This window comes from Morone saxatilis, unplaced genomic scaffold (assembly GCF_004916995.1).
Source record: "Morone saxatilis isolate NCDOM2014 unplaced genomic scaffold, NCSU_SB_2.0 Contig23, whole genome shotgun sequence".
Classification (NCBI taxonomy): domain Eukaryota; kingdom Metazoa; phylum Chordata; class Actinopteri; family Moronidae; genus Morone; species Morone saxatilis.
Genome location: NW_023339796.1, coordinates 8,856,344 through 8,877,734, shown reverse-complemented (window position 1 = coordinate 8,877,734; position 21,391 = coordinate 8,856,344). Strand labels below are relative to the sequence as shown.

Sequence of the window (21,391 nt, the reverse complement as noted above, 5' to 3'; positions counted from 1 at the left end):
CTACAGTCAGACTTTCCTCCTGTTGAATCGTCTTAATTGTTTTTTTAAGCGCTTTTCAATCTGTGTTGCAGGTGAAGCGCGATTCCGATTAAGTCCACTGGGTGGCGCTGTCGGATCTCTTCTCACTGCACAGGGGTTTACGTACAGTAGTAGTGGTGATTAGGTACATCAAGTGCTGTGCTTATGTTCAGTTTTTAGGTACGTATGCGTACTGTACTGTAGTATTTCTATTNNTTCTACTACATTTGTCTGACAGCTACAGCTGCAGTGGTGAATAAGTACTATTGCACCATCAGGTGTGGTACTTACATGTGTAGTAACTTAATTAGGATGAAAAACTGTAATCCATTAGAGTTACAGGGAAAAAGATGTAATCAAGATACAGTTACATTTAGTAAAAATTGGGATTATTTAGCAGGATTACAATTGCATCAGTTTTTCTGCAGAAACATTTTTTTATGCTAAAAACTTTCTAAGGTTATATTGTTCTGTTGTCTTATTGAATAACTTTTGATTTTATTTGCATATTTGGTGTTGAGGTAAACTAAAAGTAACGGATCAATTAGTAATCAAGTTACTTTAATATTGTTATATTTGGATTTGGACATTTTTTAACAGGTAATTAGAAATTGTATCGGGACTACATTTTTAAAGTAACCCTCCCAACCCTGAGCACCACAGTGTTGTAATGTTACAAATAAAAGTATTAGCAAAATATACGTAAAGTACCAAAAGTAAAAGAACTCATGCAAAATGGCATCAAGAAAGTCATATCACTTTAAAGTTTTACCTTATCTTATAATATTACATCATCATAATTTATTTGTTATATTATTTATTATTAATCTGAATCTGCAAGTAACCACTAATTATAGTTATCAAATACATTTAGTGGAGTAGAAGTGTAAAGTGGCAGAAGATGGAAACACTAGTAAGATACAAGTACCTCAAATTGTACTTAAGTACGGTACTTGAGTAAATGTACTTTCCGCCACTGCATACAAAACACACTGGACTTTAAAGGCCCTACACACAGACACAACCACACACTAATGTGGGCGTGTACAGACTGACATCTCTCTCACTCAAAGAATTTCTACTTTTATCGTTTGTATGTTCTTATTGGTAATTTAGTTTGGTGACCTTATGTAAGTCCTTTTATACATTATTTTCGTCCACCTTTGACCTGAGCAGAGGTCTAATCTGCCTGAATAAGTGAAAACATCTGTGTGAGTACGCAGGGTCTTTAAGTAGAAGAAAATACCAGTGTGAAATACTTTTCTGCATTCAAAATCTTACACAAGTAAAAGTACAAAAGTATTCTTAACAACATTCTCTTATACCAAGAGTAGAAGTACTAATTTATACAGTAATATTATTATTTATTGTATACTTTATTATTGAATTAACATTTTAATATTGTGGTTGGTCGAGGTGGATCTGATTTTAAATGATGCTGATCATAGGTTATGTTTGTAAAATCTTAATCTGCAAAGTATAACTGCAACTAAAACTACTCAAACTTGTACTTGAGTGAATGCACTTAGTTACTTTTCACCAGTGTCTGAATGCCACCTAAATTACACAGTTCGACACATGTCAGAGTGTGCTGCTATTCTGTCACATTAAATAAGTCCAAGTGTGGTCTTAAAGCAGTTATACAATTAGCAGTGACTGCAGGGGAATTGTGAATCAAAGCTTAGAGAACAAAATGTCCTGTGCACAGTGAGCTGCAGAGCATGAGAAGAACCAAAACAAGCCTCCAATAAACATGAAATGAATTACAAAAGGGCAAAACACATGCAGGATTTTCTCTTCCCTCTAATCATGATATGCCAAGAAAGTGTTTGAGGACGGGTGCTCCCTGAGGAGATTGTTGTCAGGCTTGTTTTGTCATGTTCTGCAATGTAATGTGTACTGTGTAGCTAGAAAAAACACCATCCCCAAGCACTTAGCTAACGCTAGCTGTAAATCAAGCCACGGCCTGTGGCTCGCTTGAAGGTTTTTCTGTGTCACCTAATGATAATGATTTTGAAATAGAAGGCGAAACACAGGGTCCGATAGCTATGTGCAGCAATTTCTGGAAGCGAGAGATTCAGCTTGAGATGCCCTTTAAATGTCAGGTCCTAAAAGGTCAAACCGTATGAGGATCAGGGTCTTTACACAAGAAAAAAAAAGTATTTGTCAAATGGCAACAAAGCATCCACAGAAATGAACAATATGTGCCCAGTTTTCTCCAGAAAGGACTTCACTGATTCACAGTGTTCATGTAAAACAGCAGCAGAGCACTAGCCTGGAAATAACGTTGAATCAGCTGTGAGAGATTCAGACGAACCCGATGCACCGACTTGTGAGTGGCCCCTACAGTGAATGAGACACAAAGAAAAGGAAGAGTCATTTATAGAAATGATGTAATGAACTGGGTGTGCAATCATGTCGTCACAGCCCTCGCAGACATTCCCGTGTGTCGTACAGTGTATGACCTGCTTCCACGAAACAGCCAAAACAAGCTTGTCTCAGACCCACTGTGGTTTCACACTGCGTACCACAGGGGAGGTAATTCTGCCTTTCCATCCTCGGTTGCCAATGTTGATGCCACACAGAATTTGAATCCCATTTTGTCTATTTTTCTCTCTCTTTTTTATGTTAGCATTACAAAATGACTTTTTTTTTTACACTTTCCTGCCCACCCACCTTTCTCATTCAACTGCCATCCCATGTCCCATGAAATGTCATCTTCAAGAACTAAACCATGGTGTGATTTAACTTCAGTAGGACACAGTATCAAGTATCCTGAGTTTAGTGGGTAGAAGGAAAGCCTTGTCTCCCTGATGAGATAATCTCCATGATGGATAATTACATAACGTCTCTTATAAAATAGGTAAATCCGGTTTATGCTCGCTATGACTTGACAGCAAGATGAAAGAAAATGCTCCAAATATGGACATTGTTTTTCAGACTGCCAATGTTTCATTCTTGTGGCTGTTACATGAATTTTGGGAAATGTGTTTATATATTTGCTTTCTGTCCAAGAGTGAGATGAGAAGATTGCCACTGTCTCTGCATTTAGCAGATTAGATTATCTTAATTAAGCATAAAGACTGTTAGCAGCGAGAAACAGCTAGCCTGACTCTGTTCAAAGTTCAGTGCTCTAAAGGTCACTAATGAACACATTGTGTCTTAATTCAGGCCATCTGCTACCCAAACAGAAATGTAAAAGATTATTGGGAGTTAGTACTTCTTGGCAAAACAGCGGTAGGAAGCACTGAGTTCTTTCAAAATTTGCAGAAAGATCAGTTCATTTTAGGCACAAAGTTAATCTGCATGATTTTTTTCCCCTGAAAGTTCCGATATATCCAAATTTAATAATACGGTGCCTGAAAAAACCCCAAATATGGCCGTCTATGAGTCAAAGACCATTGTTCAATGTTATAAAAAACTAATTTAATTTCCCCAAATGTTAAACTATTCATTTGAGTTATGGGCTGGCAGCAGCTCCAATGTGGAGGAATATGCAGGGAGATGTCTGAGTGTAAAACCACATATTGGCAAACTTCTGCCATGCCAAAGTGCCCCAGAACATGGCACCAAGTCTTAGCCCGCTCAACCTGACCTCTAAAAAGAAACAAGAAAAAATTAGACTTTTTATTTGGAAATTGTTTAGAGGTTTTATACTTAAACTTAAACTATCATTTTAGAACTGGGGGAGAATGGGTCGTGGGTGTTTTCATGAACAAAAAGGGCACAGGTTGGGTGTAACATCATTAAATAGGTCAATTAAAATGCAACTGTCCTCTTTTCCAAGCTCTCCAGTTGGCTGTTATATATATGTTCCTCTTACCTAACATGGTTCTGCAAATTCTTTATATTACAGCTTTGGAGGGAGAAGTTTCCATTTCAAACCACAACAGTCAGCAAATTCCAGGCATCTGTGAATGTACCGAGCTCACGCTTGTTCGCTCTTCATCTGCCTGAGCTGGCATGGATTCAAACTGGCCCTTGTAACCTCAGTTAGATAAGAAGGAGGCTGTGCCAGTCTGCCCTGCTCAGCCTCTTGTTCTCACAGGTTATAATGAAAGCAAAGGCATTTTTTTCCCTGATAACTTCCATTGTTCTTTGATGTGGATAGAAGAGGATGCTTTTTATCCTGGCAGCTTTTTCAAAGAAACCTTCGATGTTCATCCTGAGAGGAATGTTGCTTGAGGCATTACTCAAGTTTTCTTTTTTTCTTTCTTTTTTTTTTTTGGTGTGTTTCTCATTCTGGACACTCTCATTCAGACTGAACAAAGGACTCCAAGGGTTCAAGCATTCCAGGAGGCTCTTGTCTCCTTTTTGAGACATTGAAGTCAAACAAACTCCTAATCCCTCCACACCCTTATAGGTGATTGACGGGAATTTCATCTGTGACTTTTAACATGAGCAAGGTTAGAAAACACAAATACGGATCACAGGCAACTTGCAACAGTCTAAACACTTCATCCGAGATAGAAATTCAGTTGGTCATAGAAATATGTAGCCTTTCTTCAATATTTATGTCAGAACTTGTGGTGCCCCGATGTTGAATCCTTCGTGGGGCTGCTCTCGCATGCATGAGGCTGATGATGAAATATTTCAGGTATCAGGTATAAATGTGCCTCTTTTTGTCCTTTACATAACCATTTTTCACCAGTTATCTTTCTTTTTTCCTTTACTTAACCAGGCAAAGTCTTATTAAGAGACACCTGGCCATGAAGGTAGCACGAAAACATTGTTTAAACAATAATACAAACAACATTAACAGAATAAGACAACTTTTTCGAACCGCAAAAGTCCACACATAATGTACTGTTAGGCTGCATAGAGGTATGACAATAGTGGGATTAATATTTATCAAAATAGGAACAAAATAATGCATAATGTATTTGGTAGCAAACAATGTAATGCATTGCTTGAATAGTATATAGTAGTTCCCAGAATAGGACATGTAATTAAGCCATGACCCACCCTACACATTTTGTATTTGTAATGTTTTATCACATAGACATTTCAGGAACTGGTTTACTTCATGGTACAAGAATAATTTCTGGTCCCACTTCATGATTATATAACAGATATGAAAATGATAATTGAATTGTAGAGAATGTCCTGAAAGAATGGAAGTTAGACTGGGTGGTTCTTGGCTAGCTGAGTGAGAGGAGAGGAGAGGAGAGGAGAGGAGAGGAGAGGGGGGGAGCTTCTTATGGGCTTATGGGAGGACGCGTGGAGAAGCATTCCTCTCATAGTTTCGGGACACCTCTTCAGCCTGCGCATACGTCAGATCTGCTGGGAGTGTATAAAAGGAGATGGGAACTCCAAAAGAGGGAGAGCAAGCACTCCTCAACTCACTGCCAGGTCTGGTGTTTGATAGAGAGAAGGTTTTTTTACTCAGGAAAGAAAACTTGCGAAGATGTGGAAAGTTTCTGTCGTTGTGATCCTCTGCGTTACACTGGTGAGGAAACAGTCACTGTTCATTCATAGGCTGCCTGTTTATCTGGTATAAGAGGATCCTGTTTAGAATCAAAGTTTTGATTAGAAATGTCTAATGTCGTGTTTTATCTTAGGTGTCAGCGTCGTGCCCGCAGGACTGTCAGTGTCCCCCTGACACCCCCAGATGTGCAGCAGGAGTCAGTGTCATGCTGGACGGCTGTGGATGCTGTAAAGTTTGTGCACGACAGCTCTTTGAGGACTGCAGCAAGGCACTGCCATGTGACCACACAAAGGGACTGGAGTGTAACTTTGGAGGGAGATATGGCTCTGCTAAGGGCATCTGTCGAGGTACAGTGACTTTCTCTTCTTCTCTCTTCTCAGTTTTTTTATGCATTTGCTCACTTCACTCTTCTGAGTTCAAAACCTCACAACCTTTCTTTGTTTTTCTCTCAAACAGCCAAAGCTGACGGGAGAACTTGTGAGTACAACAACAAGATTTACCAGAATGGGGAAATCTTCCGTCCAAACTGCAAACACCAGTGCACTTGTATGGACGGTGCTGTTGGATGTGTCTCCCTCTGCCCACATGAGCTCACTCTGCCCAAACTGGGCTGTGTCAAGCCCAAGCGGGTCAAGGTGCCAGGGCGGTGCTGTGAACAACTCGTCTGCCCCGAGGAGGCAAAGACAGAGAGCTCGCTGGTGAAGAAACACATAAAAAAGCACAGCAAAGACAGCAGACCATCCGAAGACGACCTTACCAACAGGAGTGAGTTGGCTCCTGTGTGGAGAGGAGACTCAAAGTCTTTACCTGGTGAGCAGTTACACAGTGTCCTTTTCTGGTTATATCTGCAGCCAGATTTAAAGAAATGTGTGTTAAATTACAAACGTAGCTGCATGTGCTTGAGATGTCTTGATTTTTCCATGTGCTTGAGATGTCTTGATTTTTCCATGTGCTTGAGATGTCCTAATTTTTCTTTTCTAAACCTCTTCTTTTTTTTTCTCTGTGCAGCTTTCAGGAGCCACCCAATGTGCGTGTCTCAAACCACAGCTTGGTCGCCTTGCTCCAAATCCTGTGGCACTGGAGTGTCCACCAGGGTGACCAACAGCAACACCAAGTGCAAACTGGTGAAAGAGACTCGGATCTGTGAAATCCGCCCATGCAACCACACGCCCTCTACCACATTAAAGGTACCTTACACACTTTTATAAGCCTGATTTTTAGCATGATTTACAGATACATTTTGATCATTGGTCTGTAACCTTAATCATAAATGACACTTTTAACACTTTTGATGTCTCCTCTCTAACAGAAAGGTCAGAAATGCAACCACACAGAAAAGGCCATCCGTCCAGTTAAACTGTCCTACGCAGGCTGCCGTAGCCTGAAAAAGTTCCAGCCAAGTTACTGCGGGTCCTGCTCAGACGGGCAATGCTGCAGGCCTCACCGAACCCAGACGTCGTCCGTCCGCTTCCGATGCAGAAATGGCGAGATCATCAGCAGGATGGTGATGATGATTGAGTCTTGCAAGTGTAACACTGACTGCTCCGGCAGCAACAAAAAGACCGCCGCCCACTACAGACTTTTTAATGATATCCACAAACTGAGAATGTAAAAGCTCTGAATTAAAGTTGAAAAGAAGGCCCTTAAAGTGTCATAGAAAAATAGACACTTTGAGGTTGCAGACATCTGTAGGATGAATTTCTTGAACTATATTGTTCATGATTTTGCTTCATAACATTGGAGCCTCGTGGTTTGTTTCTTTTTGAAGCAATTTTTTTACATTGTGAAAATTCTTGTTTTCTAGTTAAACCAAAATGTGTTTTCCAATTTTATTTTAAATAATAATTCACATATTTAAGCCTCTCTTGACAAGACATGTCACATGACAACATGGAAATGACACAAAATCTATGGCAGCTACTAAATCAAAGTCATTACACACATGTCGCTATGTTTCTGTTGATCTACTGTACTTATTCATTTTATTTATAAGGAATAATATTTCATACTTCACTTAATGCATTGTTAGATGTAATTATGGGATATTCTACGATAATATGGGTTTAACATGTGTTGGAATATGACTGAAGACTGGAAATATACTGTACCATATGTAAGTTGGTCAATTGACTGCCAAGTTTGCAATTTTATGTTTTAATTTTTCACAAATAAACACATAAAACGATGCAGTTTTCCAATTATTCTGTACACAGAAGCACAGTAAAGTTTGGGTCTTGCAATAATCTGCAAAACTGACATTCTCAGGGGGGTCTGTTGTAACAGTTTTCAGTAGGAAATGAGCTCTACTGTTTCAACTGCATCTGGCTGACCCACTTCTGAGAGGACCTACATGTCACTGCATAGTTTAGGGAATGAGTGTAATGTAAACTACAGAGTGGTTTTCCTGCTGTTGGACAGATGCTGGGCGCAAGACGCAGACTTTTCTTTTATAAAAAAAACATTATAGGGTATATGGAGAATAATCTAAATGTTCCACAGAGAGATATTATATGTAACAGTACAATCCCTCATGTGCAATCCTGGATCTTAAATATGTTGCTCCTGATAATGAATGCCATGCACATTATGAGTAATATAATATAATATCACCCCTTTCCCTTCTAAAGTTTGACAAGTATGACTATTAAGGGATTATTTTTCCATCCAAAAGAGTTGATACATCAGTTAGCCAACCATATGTGACCTTCAGAAAAACCTTTTAATATGTGCAAAAGTGAACAGTGCCTCTGTTTGTTTTCGATAACTGGCCCAACAAAACAAAAAAGAAGAGAGACAAATGGGTCATCCAATTCATTTGAGTCTAAAAAGGACATAAACTCAGGGTGTGTCAATCAGGGTGCTGAATCGTGATACCAACCAAATTGCAAGAAGTCAGATGTAAGCTTATTTTCCAGCAAATAGCAGAGAAAAACAAATTCCCAAAGTGTGCATAGAATTACGTAAACGGGCAGGACCACGAGAGCGAGAACAAGAGCAAAGGAAAAACAGGGGTACTGACGCACACAGAGATGAACTGGTTCCATCCCCTGACGGAGAGCACAATAGAGCTTTGTCTCTGAGAACTTGAGAGGAGCACTGCTCATTCAGGGGGAATACGTCCACAGCAAGGACACATCAGAGCCTGGACGCGGGTCTGGACTCATGGTAGTTTATTACCATAGATACAGTACAGTATGGGACCACAAGCAACAACAACAACAGTACAAGACAAACATAGTTGAGTTTTTAGGTAAATGCAGCAGATACCTGTGCTCTATGTAAAAATATCCATTACAAAAGCACGCCAAGCAAACCAGCAAGAGAGTTTAAAGTGGTTTGGAAATAGCCCAGTGTTCCATGTAGCTCAGTAATTATGTTTGCAACCCTAAAGGCATGAGCTTCACAGCTGACAGCTAAACAATTGATCCTCAGCATCATTCATCTCAGTCCAGCTGAGGATAAACACATTCAATATACCTCACATTTTCTTTTAGGATCACAAAAAAACAACAACACACGCTTGTTTTCAGAGCATATTTCACATTTAAACGGAGCACCGTGGAAAGCGTGGTTTATTCGACCACGGGTAAACTTGGCAAGGATATTCGCAACAACATAATATTTGGTTTTCAAGCACTACTTTACCTACTGGTCAACAATTACTTTCATAATTAGCTGTATGTAACTTCAAAATATGACAAAAAAAAAAAAAGTTTGATCTGGAGCCGGTTGCACAAAGATAGACCTGGGTCTTACTTTGTATGTTGCATAGAGCTCATTTAGTAGTGACTAAGGTAAGATGTAATGACTAAGCGGCCAATGCATTATGGGTAAAATGAAACACTTAAAGCAAAAACTTAAGCTAACAAAACAGTTCCACCTAGTGGCACATTACTTTTCTCCAGCTGAAACCCCCTTTCATTTATTTATTTGATTAATAAATGTAGTTAATGAAATATCAGAAAATAGTTACTCAAAATATAATATTGCTTGATTTAGATTGCTTGTTTTATCTGACCAACAGTACAAAGCCCAAAGGTAAATACCAATAATAATATTTGTAAAGCTGCAACCACAGAATCAAATGAATTAATTAAACAATTAATCAATATTAAAAAGTGTAATTTTTCATAACAGATTTGCTGTTTTCTTAAAGCTCTCACAGCTCTTAAAATAAATGTATGCAACTGGCTTCGTGTCATATGGGAATAAGATACAGTAGCACCAAGAGTTCACAAATTTGCATACACGTGAAAATATTATGTAACGTCTCTCGGGACTGAAAACAGGTATCAAAACTTCAGCAGATTTCCCCGAAAAAAAAATCCCAGATTGTCAGCAAAATGTAGAAGTACATACCCAAACATAGCTCAAATATTTCAATATAAGCTTTCACTTCCTCTAAAAAAAGTGATAGAAATTCTCATTTTTAAATAGATCATATAAATATCACAGTACCCAAGAAAGAAAAAAATGAATTTTAAAATGCAAACTTATAAATCCTTAATCATTTTAGAAAATATGAGGATCCAAAATTTGATGTTGGCAGTCCCTCATCAAACATGGTTTTATAAGAGTTTTTGAGAAAATCAACGTAGTTCTGTATGCTTTGCTTGTGGCTCTCTGATTGGTCCAGGCTGAGCTGCAGGTCCTTCAGGCGCACCTCAAACTGTTTCTCCGCCTGCAGATGAAAATACACCTCAGATATCAACACATCTCAGGTTGAATCAAAGATGAATTGAGTACAATCTGAGCGCTTTCAATGACATTCAGTTTAATGATATACTCAAGAGAAGCGTGAGACTCACAGTGAGCTTGCTCTGGCGAAGAAGCCTCAGCTCATTATCCCGTCTGCACTTCTCAGCTTCCAGCTCGAGGATTTTGGTCTGAAGGGTCTCGTCTCTGGAAACAGCCTGGTCTTTTACCTTGTTGACCTGGACAAGTGGAAAAGCTTCAAATTATCAAACAAAGTGAAACACAACGCTTCCTGTGCACCAGATCTTTATCTGGAAACACCTACAGCATCAAAGACTAAGACAATATTTGAGTTTTATCAGCTGGATGCGTAGGCTTGATTGAGCTGTATCGTATCAATCAGTAACAGATTCAATATTTCTTTATATGATGCCAGCTGGTTTACAGATTATATTTTATAGCAATCTGCTAGACAGAAACAAACCAACAAATACAAAAAGAGATCATGTAACAGGAGAAATACTTGATGCTTTGTTGATGATTGACAATCTTACTCAGATGTCGCTAGACTGTCTATGAGCTGTACCTGTTGTTTCACGTCTGATAAAGCCGCCTCCAGCTGCCGGCTGAGGGCCTGGCACTCTGACGAGCGCTGATCCAGCTGCCGGTTACTGTAGCCGAGTGCTTCCTCCTGAGCTGCGAGCCTCCGTACCAGCTCCAGGTTCTCCTGCTGCAGCTCTTCCATCTGCCTGCAAACACACACGTTAAACGATTTCTGTTACATTATTACAAAATAGATTTTTCGTCTGTCGTCAATTAGACAGACAGGTGAAACAAGACAAGATAGACCTTACACACTGTGACAGAAAAACAGTAACCAAACCCAAAACCCCCCCAAAACAAGGGTTAGGATAAAAGGATAAATTAAATGGGTACAGTGCAGCATAGGATTTAAGTGTGTCTTTGTTATGTGTGTGTGTGTGTAGGTGTGAGTGTATATGTAAGTGTTAAGGAGCAACAAGGCGGAGTGGTGTATTATCTGAGAAATGCAAAGAATAAGGAAAAGGAAGAGTGAGAAAAAAATTCAGACTAATTGACCAGGGAGAGAAAAAAAGAGAGAAATAAGTAAATACTGGGTAGGAATAGAAAATTACAGGGAGAAAAAAAAAAACCACAAAGGAAAGCAAAAAGCGTGAAGAGAGGGGAAGCACCTCACGATGTCCCGCATTCATCTGCTATTATTATTTACAAAAAATACAAAGTAGACATCTAAAGAACAAACAGGAGAGGATGTCTTACTTGTGGAGAGAATTCACTTTCTCGTGTAGTTGTAAATTGGCCTCGTGAATGGACTCTTTCATCTCCACATATGATGTGAGCAGTTTTGTCTGACTCTCCATCTGCAAATGTAAGATGTAAAAATTCAGAATCACCTGTTGGTTGCAAGTGAATGGAGCAGAAAGCAGGTTTCACATCACATGCAGAAGTGGATACAAGAACAGCCCATTTAAAAACGTCCAGTGTGTAACATTTAGGAGGATCGCCTTCAATGGAGGGTGCCATGTTGAACTGCCATGTTTCTACAGTAGCCCAGAATGGACAAAGCAAACTCTGTCTCAATTTTTAGTGGGCACTCTAGTTTTCCTTCACATTTGAAAGGGGAGGTTGAAGCAAGAGAGTTGCCATCTGCAATTACTAGATGCCACTAAATCCTACACACTGGTCTTTAATGCTATTAAAATGGGCAGTTTTAAACATTCAATCAATTCATCATTGCTGTAGAAACACGATGGTGATTGAAAAGGACACAACACAAGAACAATCACAAATGGGGCACATAAGGATGGTTGCAACCTAACTGATTCCACTGAAATCAGAGAATACTGAATCACAAACATCAACCAACTCACAGCAGGACCAAAAAACAAGATGCACATGGGGTTGTACTACCGCCTAGTGGTCGGATGTAGGAAAATGACGACATTTAACATCCTCTGACTGCCACAGCTCATGCTGCACACCTTAACCTGCAGTTGCCTAATGAACTCTGACTTTTCTGAGCACTTCCTCTCCGAGCGTCGCAGGTTCTCCTGGCACTCAAAGAGACTCTGCTCAGCTGCACTCAGTAACTCCGGGTAAAGCTTCAGTTCCTCCACTCGCTCCTGCAGCTCCTGCCTCGCCTGGGCTCCAGAGGACGGGGTGAGTGGGGTGTTGGGAATAGACAAAATGTTAGCCTAAGGATTCATCACACCTCTCAAAGAGATGCTCACAGATGCGTTTAATCCTTTAAGCGTGCAGAATGTGCAGAGATTCATCTTTAGACTGAGCTTTGGCAGTTGTTAGTCCAGTCCAGAGTTACTGTAAGAGGTTTAGTAGTTAGCAGGGCCACGTGCAAAACAAATGTTACGCAGCTGAAAAAGAAACATGACTAACTAGCCATTCAACAGCAGGAGGAACAGCGCTGCAGAGCTGAAAATACTAGAAAAAGCACAAGAGTACTGTTAGAATTAGAGTTCAGAACTTTTATAAAATATAGGAAAATGTTAGGTTACCTTCTCAACTTCGTTATCTTTTCCATCTCGTGTCTTCTCTACCTCTCTTAGAATGTTTTTATATTTAATCCTCAGATCATCAATCTCAGCTTGAAGCTCTGCAACCTTGAAAAAAAACACAAAATATTCTAGTGTTACTACTGGTGTAATTCAAAGGCTTGTTAGAATGAGCTGATATAATAACTGCGATTGTCTTCTTTTTTGTAAAACACTTTTAAAAAAACACTACATAAATGATAAAACAACAGTGAAAAATCAGAAGCGCAAAAACATGACTAATTTATGGTGAACAAAGGAAGAAAGGATAAAAGGATTAACAGTCTGTATTCTTAAAACTTGTTTGTGTTCCCAGTACAGATGTCCAATGCTTTCTTTGCCACAGTGTTTATAATCTATTCCGAAAATAGACCAATATACACCTAAAAAAAAAAACGTAATATTTTCTTTGAAAAATGACAGCAATTAATATCCCATCTGCTGAGGGAACCCTAATCTTTCAACTTCTAAAAATAAATAAAAGAAAAAAGTGACAAGTATAATTAATGAGCAGATGTCAACCTGATATTGGCACTGTTCGGCCTGAAGCTTCCTCTCCTGGGACACAACCGTCTCCTCCACCAGGGCAGACTCACAATCAGCCAGCTGCTGCTCCAACTGGGCTACAGATGCCTCCAGTCACACAAACATCAAAACAAATTTAGTGACAGAAATAAAAATCTAAAAGAGATAAAGTGTGTCTTAAGAATATAGAATATATAGAATATAACAGAGGTGTACAAACCTCTGGCAAATATTACTAAAAAATGTTTATCTGTGAGCTGCCTGCAGACTACTAAACGGTTATATGAATAACCATGGACGACATATTTATGCAGCAAGTGTTTTACAGTAATGATTCTCATGTGCAAGCTGTTGGGCAACTTCTACCTTGAGCGCTGCATTATTGACGCTGAGGTCTCCATTTTCAGCACTGAGCTTTTCAACGCGTTGCATCACAGTTTCATTAGCTGCGCTGAGCTCGTCCTTCTCTGTCCGCAGCCTCGCCGTCAGGTCTGACACTTGACTTTATTGGAAGAAGTACACATTTAAAATGCATCAGTGAAAACTGGCAGTTTCCGTATGTGTGTGTATTGGTTTTGATGATAGAGATGGTAAGTGAGAAAGAGAAATGCCTGACCTTTGCAACAGCTCTATATGAGCTACAAGTCTGTCCGTCTCATCCGTTATCTGCTCCTTTTGCCGTCGCCTGGAGTCTCTTTCTGATCGGGCGCTGGCCAGCTGAGCATCCTGCATGCCAAAAAAAGAGAGGAAAGTCTAGAAAAATACACTTTTTTTTAAAACCAAAAGTCACAGCCAATATGACTTTATACCTTCTCTTTCATTTGCGCATAGCATTTCTCAATTGCAGCTTCAAATCTCTCAGCTCTCAGTTTCTGTGCTCTGGTTGCTTTCTTGAGAGATTCTTTGTCTTGCGCCGCCTTCTCAGTCAAAGAGGTGAAGGAGCCTTTGAGATCATCAATCTCCATCTTTTGCTCCGTTATGGTTCTCTCCAAAGTCTGGAAAAGACAGCACACCCATAAAGACATGCTATCATTTTTAATCTTTTAAGCAGTTTGTCCAGAAAGCGGTGCACTGATAAAGGAATTTGTACCCGTAGCTGTACAGTCAGACGATTGTTTTCGGCTTCCTTGTTCCGCAGCTGCCCCTGCAGGTGAGCACGAGTCGCCTCCACAGACTTGGTCATGTGAACTGCAGTCTTTATGTTCTCCTGTGACAACCATTACAGGCAGATTCTTTACAATGCACTCTGCATCCTTTGCATTGTTAAGCACATCTGTATGAAAAACTTCTGCTGTGCTCACCTGCTCCTCTCTCCGCAGATCCATCAGTTCCTCAACTTTCCTTTCTGTCTCACTCAAATCTCTTTTTAAGTGCTTTAGGAGAAAAGTGACAGTGATCAGTACATGGTTTGAGACTGGAATTTGCATAATTTAAGGTTTTATGCAAAAAAAGAGCAAACCGTTTCATACAGTGGATGCCTTAATGTCATATTTTTCATTATCATATTAATTCAGCAGAAAATAAAGCTATGTTAGGTGACAGCCTTGACATTAATTTGGCCAGCAGTTACCAATTGAACCGCTCCATTCAGTATACAGAACATAAGGTCCAGATTAACCCTTTCTCACAGACTAAATCTTCCACCAGGTTGCCACCTGTTAAGCACAAAGATTAACTCGCTTACACTTAAATTCACTGCATGAACTTTATCAAACACTCACCTCATTTTCAGTCTCAGCCTGTGTGATCTTCTTCAATAAGATGTCAATTTGGTGGTCAGCCTCAACTCGATTGGTCTTTACACACACAAGTTATTTAAAACATGTTAAAAGGACAATGAAAAAGCATTTATAATATGCATTTAAGTCAGAGTCTTTCATTTGCTCTCATCAACTTAAATTAATTACAGCACTACTGCTTATCTAGACCAATAACTAATCATCCCAGGCAATATAAAGGTATAAGTATTGTAACCAACCTCTGAATCTTGGAGCTGTTTCAGTTTCTGTCGAACAGACTTGTTTATTCGTCTAAAATCCTCCAACTTCTCCAGCAAAAGTCCTCTCTGCCTGGCAATTCGGCGCTTATCATTAGCGGACTGTCTCGAATCCTTAATTTTAAGAGAAAGAGAAGTTTGAACGGGTCATGAATGTCCAAATTATACTTTTCAAATAAATATTAATAGGTAAACTGTTTTAGTTTCCAACATGGAAGCCAACTTGATGCATGCAAAACTCCAACAAACATACAGCAAATTCATCCTCCATGGCATCTTTAAAAGACACAAGTTGTATGGCAGCAGAGTTGGCAGCTGCTTCTGCATCCATCAGTATTTTCAGGAAAGGGCTTTTTCCATCAAGGAAGTCTCCATGACTGAATCAAAAAGAGGAAGGAAATGCTTCAGATCAGTAAGGCCGTGACCCACCCACACAGAGATCAGGCTTCAGGCTCACATGTTGATGCACAGTAGGACCTCACCAGCTGATGTCAGTCTCTGGGGTTCTGGTGTGGAGACTGCTGCGTGCTCTGCTCCTTCTCCCCAGCTCATGAGAGCTAGCTAGATCTCCACAGCTCAGAGTGACATCCTCCCTGATGGAGCTGAAACCAAGGGGGGGACTCTGGAGCTCATCCTCTGGAGACATGCTTTCTTACTACTGACAGAACAACAACCAGTAGAAGTTATCGATAACATACAGAGGAGGACAGGAAGTTAGTTCATGACACGACTTTCAGCTCAGTACCGTGCATAGTGCACAGCATAGCTTGCACGTTACTATGAAGGACAGACTAGGTTGTCAAGCAAGCTAACTAAGCTTTACACAGACAGTCGACAGTAACAGGTTAAGTGATTGCTTAAGGTTTACGTTACGCCAAAGCCAGCAAGCATCCTGTTTATCCTACCAAGCAAAGCCGCTGCTATCTACAGTATGTATATGAGTAATAAAAACATAGCAATCCCTTATAAAACAATGCCACAGAAAACGTAAACATGACTTACGTTTTCACCTTGTACGGTTTGCGAACGCTGCTCCAACTCAAGAGCCCCACCCACCTCTTAAAAGGTCGAACCGGATTGGTTAGCGCTGAAGCAACGTCACGACACCGACTTATTTCCTCGCTGCTGATTTGTTCCCCCAGGGCAAAGTGGGCGGTACTAAGTTTGATTAAAGTCGCGAACAGCCAATGAGCAGCAGAAAGCAAGGGCACTGGTTGAAACCATAGAAACGAAAAGGAAGTGTATCTCAAAGTATGCTAGGGTAACACCGAGTTACGAAGATTATCAATATTGTTTTGTCACATTTCATTGTGTGGAAGTCAAAACCCAGCATAGCAGTGTTCAGATACATACTCAGATTAAAACTAAGATTTATTGACCTTGTTTTGGTGCCTTTTTTAGAGCTTCTTCAGTCGAAGATAGCAGGACAGCTAATGCTCGGCTTCTGTTGACGAGAAATGTCCAACGCAAAAATACTCTTTATTGGTCCCAATGAGGTACGTTAATGCCTTTCCCTCCACTGCAGATCGCCCTTTATTTTCACTGGCAGATGTCGATCAGTTAGATAACAGTTTGTGAACAGTGGAAGCGCACAAACATCTATGTTTAGCTCTATCAGAAACAGCTGTGTTTATATTTGTTCACTTGTTTTAGGTTTTCAGAGGTGGTCAGCTGTATATGTGTGTTTGTTAACTAAGAGGCGTGCAGTGGTGTTTACAGGACAATGCACTGCTACCTGTACACAAGTTGAGCTTCCTTAAGTGTTTTCATGTTATGCTACTTTATAATTTAACTTTTTACTACATTTCAGAGAGAAATGTATTGTATTTTCCATTTATACGACAGCTGTAGTTACTAATAGTGACATTGCAGGTTAATATGAAACATACATATATGATAATATATCACTTAAAGTTGTCATTCTGCCCGCATTATGAGTGCTTTTGCTTTTTATATTACTTCCTTAATACTTAAGTAAAACTGTATGTTGCATGGCAATATGCAAGGTGTTCAGCTGGTAAATAAAATTAGCCATGCTGCATGCACAGCCGAACTGAAATACAGCCTTTACTAAGGTTATTAAACGGCTTATTTAAAGGTTACACTCCTCCACTGCAAATACAAATGTACTGAAGTAAAAGCTGACAAGTTTATACTTCTTTCATAGCAGACATTGAGCTGTTGAAGCAGGACAAAGCTCAGGTGGAACTGATAACATTAGTGATGACTCAGAACCAGCATACTAGAGTCATATAAACATGTGCTTTCACCTGCTGCTGTGAAGGCTCATTAGCAGTAAAATTAACTTCTATATGAATAGAAGCTTAATGTAATAATAAAGAATAGCCCTTTTTCAGAGTGTTTATTAATGAACTGTCGATAAGCATTATCTTCGCATTGTAACTGATGACTATTCTAACACGTGTCTGTTTTTCAGAGTGGGAAAACGATTCTTGCCAATTATCTCTCAGACACAATAGAAAATGTGGGAAGTGAATACAGACCGACTCAAGGAGTAAGGTACAAACCCTGCGCCAACTTTTCTTCTTTCCACATGGTACAGTTTACCCGAACTCTGAGAAGATGTAAATGACACGATCTAACAGAATGATCGGAGCATCATTTTAAATTCAGTGTATAATCATTTAAAAGCAAATATTAAATCTATTTTGTATATATTTAGTATTCAAAAGCTAACCAGCTGTTTTCTACTCTTTCAAGGATAGTGGAATTTGAATCGCTACCTCAGGGCAGCGGTGACAACTCGCCATGTGAGGTTGAACTTTGGGACTGTTCAGGAGATTTCAAGTAAGTTAAATACAAACACATTTTCAGTGATTTCCATAATTGGTTTCCTGTTTGGTGTGTCGTACCCAGATGCAGACATACAATATATTCTCTTCACAGATTTGAATCATGCTGGCCTGCATTGATAAAGGACTCGAGCGGCGTGGTGATCGTTTTTAATCCTGACGTTCCAAGTCACCTCAAAGAAATAGAGACATGGCATTCAATGTTCATCTCCTCTCAAGGTTTCCACGACAACCAGTGTCTTCTCATAGCTCACCACAAGCCCGGCAGTGTAGTAGAAGACAGACGGCTGCCATTAGGTATTTCCACTGCAGGCCCGGCCTCCCGAAGCTATTGTATGAGTTATTATAATTATTTCTGAGCTAACATGTTCATTCTTCTTGATGCAGCCTCGCATTTGGGCAGACTGCCGATTATTCACTCCAACCTGGAGGAGGAACCGGAGGACGTGAGGAGAGCTTTCTGCAAATACTTGGGAAACGTTTTAAATACAATGTCGGAAAGTCGAGAGCGAGAGGAGATGTCTATCATTACATAGCAGCAACATCTATAAAATCTACAGCTTAATGAAGAAAGGTTTTGTTCATTTTTACAAGTCTTGTGAATAAAATATAACTTTGGAAATGAATGCTCAAGACACTAAAGATACTTATCCGACTGCAGACATCTGTTTATTTGAAAATTGTGGGCAGGTTTTTGAGAATGTGACAGTTAGAAGTGCCAAAGGAGAAAGAAAATACAATATTTAGACATCGTATCCAATAAGGCCTCCTTTGCCGATGCACTCGCCAATGTAGAGACCACATCAGCACCTCAGTGGCCACAAGTCCATTCCTGAAGGCATCCTACAACACAAAAACATGCACTTATTTAATGTCAGCGTCTAGAATTAGAGAGCAGTAGTTTATAATAGTTTATATTTAAAATGAGGCCTGACAATGTAACATGAAAGAGTAATTGTACAGCACAGAAATGAGTCCCTTCCCATGCATACAATTACCTGCTCAGTCAGTCACACACCAACTTATCTCGTCATGGATCCAGGTCAGTTTCCTTTTTGTAATTGTTAACTTTTGACACCGCCTACATCTTCACACAAATAACCTGTTTCTGTCATCTTTGAGTGTTTTTCCACTCATTTTTCCTTTGAACTAACTGAAAGGGCATTTAATCACCCTACACTGGCTGTTTATTCATGTGGCCCACACAGTTTACTTCTATTGTCTTGTAAAATTATCAGGTCATTTCTATTGTATATGCAGATAAACTCGAACATCAACTGGTGTATACAACACACTGCAGACTCAACATCTGAGCCAAGGGTCTAACCACGTATTGGCATCAGCCACATCCAGATATAATTACTGCCTTTTGCAAAATAACATTTTTGTGTATACAGTACACAGCAATTTCAGTCTGTTTTTGGGTTTGCAATTTCACAGTGTGGGACAATAGGACTTTGATAGTTGAATAAATGGCAAAACAAATGCCAATTAAAACTTCCCAGAGCCTGAGGCTGCATGTTCAAATAGCATCGTCTGTCCAACAGTCCAAAACTAAAAGATATCCATTTCATAATTATATGAAACAGAGGAAATGAGTAAATTGAATTAAAGTGAAATGTTGCTTGATAAATGCCTAGAGTGATTCAAAACAGCTATGCACCCTAACAGACCAAAAAGGTGTATTTCTACTCCCCAGAAGAAACTAAATATGCAGGTGCACCTTTTACATCAAAATCACTCACATATTGTTGATTTTTCAAAAGAAAGTTGTAAGGACTCACTTTTACTGTGGTTTGTCCCAGGCGTCCAGACTGGTAGCTCTTGACGAGCCCCTTTGCGGCCTCTATGGCTTTGGGGATCTCAGCAGGGGACGGTGGGACGAGCTCCACCCGGGCATAGTACCAGAAGGTCGCTAGTCGGGGTTTGGAGTATGTGACAGCGGCTGCAAGAGATACGGACTGTTTTAGGAATAACATTAGCTAATGGGAAGCAAAGCCAAGACCCACTGTGCCGCCTCGCATTTCTCTAACAACTACACATAGAAAAAATGGATAAATAACAGCTCTGTAAACCTCGCTGCAGTGGTGGATTCACCTGAGCTCACCGTACCAGAGGTGACACTGACAGGTTGTACAGGTGTTAACGAGCTGTAACAACGTGACCGAGCTGGCGCTGTACGCTTTATTGAGCTGCCTCCGTTTATAATTGGTAAAGAAAACAGTACAAAAGGCCAGTAAACTTACCACCAACTAAAGTAGGCACTTTTGCAATGAGTTTCTGCACCGCCTGCGCCATGGTGAACAGAGCCCAGCACACACAGGAGAAGAGGAACGAGGAACAAATGCTGCGTGAGAAGGTTTCCGGGTCGTTGATTTCAAAATAAAAGGAAGTTAGATGAAATGTATGTTGCACTTTCAAAATAAAATGGCTTCAAAGCATAAGATAAACTTCTAAATCAGACAATGTGCGTATTTTTTGAGGCGCATAATTGATTTGGACCACTTCTTTTGTAGTGTGAGTGTAGCCATACAGAAGCTGAAAGACAAACTGGACCATCACGTACATTATTTCATGAAGCAGAGTTATTGAATAACCAAAGCAAAGCAAATGTATTTGTATAGCACCGGCAAAGAAATGCACAATATTTAAAAACACACTAGAGAGATCAATTAAAAGCACAGAAGAAAGGTACAGTTTTTAGATTTAGATTTAAAAGAGACAAATTTCAATCAAATTGAGTCAGTAAAGTGGCTTATTAGATAGCCTTGTGCCATAAAGATCCCTACAAAATGTTTATTTCCACCGTTTCCCATAAACCCCTGTTTAGGGTTAGGTTTGACATATAGAGCACACAAATTTTTTTCAATACAAGACTGCCTTGAGGATGACATCCAATTATATAAAGATGGGAAAAATGGGTTATAATAGGATCTGTATTTGCGTGGGTGTGAGAGGAAGAAAGAAGTAAAAGAGTGTGTCTAACTTCTCTATGTGCATGTGTGTGCGTGTACTTTGTGTGTGTACTTTGTATGTGTGTGTGTGACATGGATGACTAAATCATTACTCACTCTCCTCTGACTCACCCTGCTGCCCACATTTAAACAAAAAACTGGTGCAGTAACAATGTACAAACAAGAATGTGGGTTAGATGTAGAATTTCCAGGCAAACACCCAACTAATGGTGCCATCTGTTCAAGTTACACTGTTAAAACAGGTTTAACTGCATAGATACATTTCACTATGGTTGAAATAATTGTATTTGTCCATTAAACTTAAACTTACACGTGTGAGAACACACCGTAATTACTCCTAGTTTACCAAGAAT

The 21,391-nt window shown here is 39.7% G+C and overlaps 4 protein-coding genes across 8 annotated transcripts; 2 read left to right on the top strand and 2 right to left on the bottom strand.

Moving 5' to 3' along the window:
- Positions 1 to 5,249: 5,249 nt before the first annotated feature.
- On the top strand, positions 5,250 to 7,623 carry LOC118334203 (CCN family member 1-like). Its single transcript, XM_035670035.1, has 5 exons — positions 5,250 to 5,467; positions 5,580 to 5,793; positions 5,903 to 6,256; positions 6,455 to 6,633; positions 6,756 to 7,623. Exons 1-5 carry the CDS (start codon positions 5,426 to 5,428, stop codon positions 7,056 to 7,058), a joined length of 1,092 nt encoding a protein of 363 aa, XP_035525928.1. The 5' UTR covers positions 5,250 to 5,425; the 3' UTR covers positions 7,059 to 7,623.
- Positions 7,624 to 8,509: 886 nt separating this feature from the next.
- On the bottom strand, positions 8,510 to 16,315 carry LOC118335179 (outer dense fiber protein 2-like). 4 transcript variants are annotated; one of them, XM_035671394.1, is made up of 17 exons: positions 16,253 to 16,315; positions 15,733 to 15,908; positions 15,504 to 15,627; positions 15,233 to 15,364; positions 14,976 to 15,050; positions 14,556 to 14,627; positions 14,345 to 14,461; positions 14,064 to 14,249; positions 13,871 to 13,980; positions 13,621 to 13,756; positions 13,252 to 13,362; positions 12,694 to 12,798; positions 12,169 to 12,321; positions 11,441 to 11,541; positions 10,728 to 10,890; positions 10,255 to 10,380; positions 8,510 to 10,127 (listed from the first exon to the last, which is right to left on the bottom strand). In XM_035671394.1, the coding sequence occupies exons 2-17, from the start codon at positions 15,894 to 15,896 to the stop codon at positions 9,954 to 9,956; spliced, it is 2,049 nt and encodes a 682-aa protein (XP_035527287.1). In that variant the 5' UTR covers positions 15,897 to 15,908; positions 16,253 to 16,315; the 3' UTR covers positions 8,510 to 9,953. The 4 variants fall into 4 exon arrangements, with proteins under 4 accessions (XP_035527287.1, XP_035527286.1, XP_035527285.1 ...); XM_035671392.1 differs by having other exon boundaries at positions 8,511 to 10,127; positions 12,163 to 12,321; XM_035671393.1 differs by lacking the exon at positions 16,253 to 16,315 and having other exon boundaries at positions 12,163 to 12,321; positions 15,733 to 16,237.
- A 138-nt stretch (positions 16,316 to 16,453) lies between these two features.
- Positions 16,454 to 18,685, top strand: ift22 (intraflagellar transport 22 homolog (Chlamydomonas)). 2 transcript variants are annotated; one of them, XM_035669973.1, is made up of 6 exons: positions 16,454 to 16,511; positions 16,652 to 16,746; positions 17,688 to 17,770; positions 17,972 to 18,058; positions 18,158 to 18,360; positions 18,451 to 18,685. In XM_035669973.1, exons 2-6 carry the CDS (start codon positions 16,708 to 16,710, stop codon positions 18,597 to 18,599), a joined length of 561 nt encoding a protein of 186 aa, XP_035525866.1. In that variant the 5' UTR covers positions 16,454 to 16,511; positions 16,652 to 16,707; the 3' UTR covers positions 18,600 to 18,685. The 2 variants fall into 2 exon arrangements, with proteins under 2 accessions (XP_035525866.1, XP_035525865.1); XM_035669972.1 differs by having other exon boundaries at positions 16,462 to 16,746.
- Positions 18,686 to 18,707: 22 nt separating this feature from the next.
- LOC118334155 (ATP synthase subunit g, mitochondrial-like) lies at positions 18,708 to 20,461 on the bottom strand. The gene is given in 4 exon segments (XM_035669974.1): positions 18,708 to 18,860; positions 18,862 to 18,906; positions 19,848 to 20,008; positions 20,310 to 20,461. Coding segments are annotated over 4 exon segments (312 nt in total). The 5' UTR covers positions 20,362 to 20,461; the 3' UTR covers positions 18,708 to 18,806.
- Positions 20,462 to 21,391: the final 930 nt, after the last annotated feature.

What these genes read in the sequence shown, in the direction of transcription:
- ift22 (XM_035669973.1), top strand. Translation starts at nt 16,708, where the DNA reads ATGTCCAACGCAAAAATACTCTTTATTGGTCCCAATGAG. An exon ending in GACTGTTCAGGAGATTTCAA is followed by an intron (nt 18,059 to 18,157) that starts GTAAGTTAAATA and finishes TTCTCTTCACAG; the next exon opens with ATTTGAATCATGCTGGCCTG. An exon ending in AGACAGACGGCTGCCATTAG is followed by an intron (nt 18,361 to 18,450) that starts GTATTTCCACTG and finishes TTCTTGATGCAG; the next exon opens with CCTCGCATTTGGGCAGACTG.
- LOC118335179 (XM_035671392.1), bottom strand. Translation starts at nt 15,896, where the DNA reads ATGTCTCCAGAGGATGAGCTCCAGAGTCCCCCCCTTGGTTTCAGCTCC. An exon ending in AACAGCTCCAAGATTCAGAG is followed by an intron (nt 15,051 to 15,232) that starts GTTGGTTACAAT and finishes GTGTGTGTAAAG; the next exon opens with ACCAATCGAGTTGAGGCTGA. An exon ending in AAGATAACGAAGTTGAGAAG is followed by an intron (nt 12,322 to 12,693) that starts GTAACCTAACAT and finishes TCTGGAGCCCAG; the next exon opens with GCGAGGCAGGAGCTGCAGGA.
- LOC118334203 (XM_035670035.1), top strand. Translation starts at nt 5,426, where the DNA reads ATGTGGAAAGTTTCTGTCGTTGTGATCCTCTGCGTTACACTG. An exon ending in TGCTAAGGGCATCTGTCGAG is followed by an intron (nt 5,794 to 5,902) that starts GTACAGTGACTT and finishes TCTCTCAAACAG; the next exon opens with CCAAAGCTGACGGGAGAACT. An exon ending in CGCCCTCTACCACATTAAAG is followed by an intron (nt 6,634 to 6,755) that starts GTACCTTACACA and finishes CCTCTCTAACAG; the next exon opens with AAAGGTCAGAAATGCAACCA.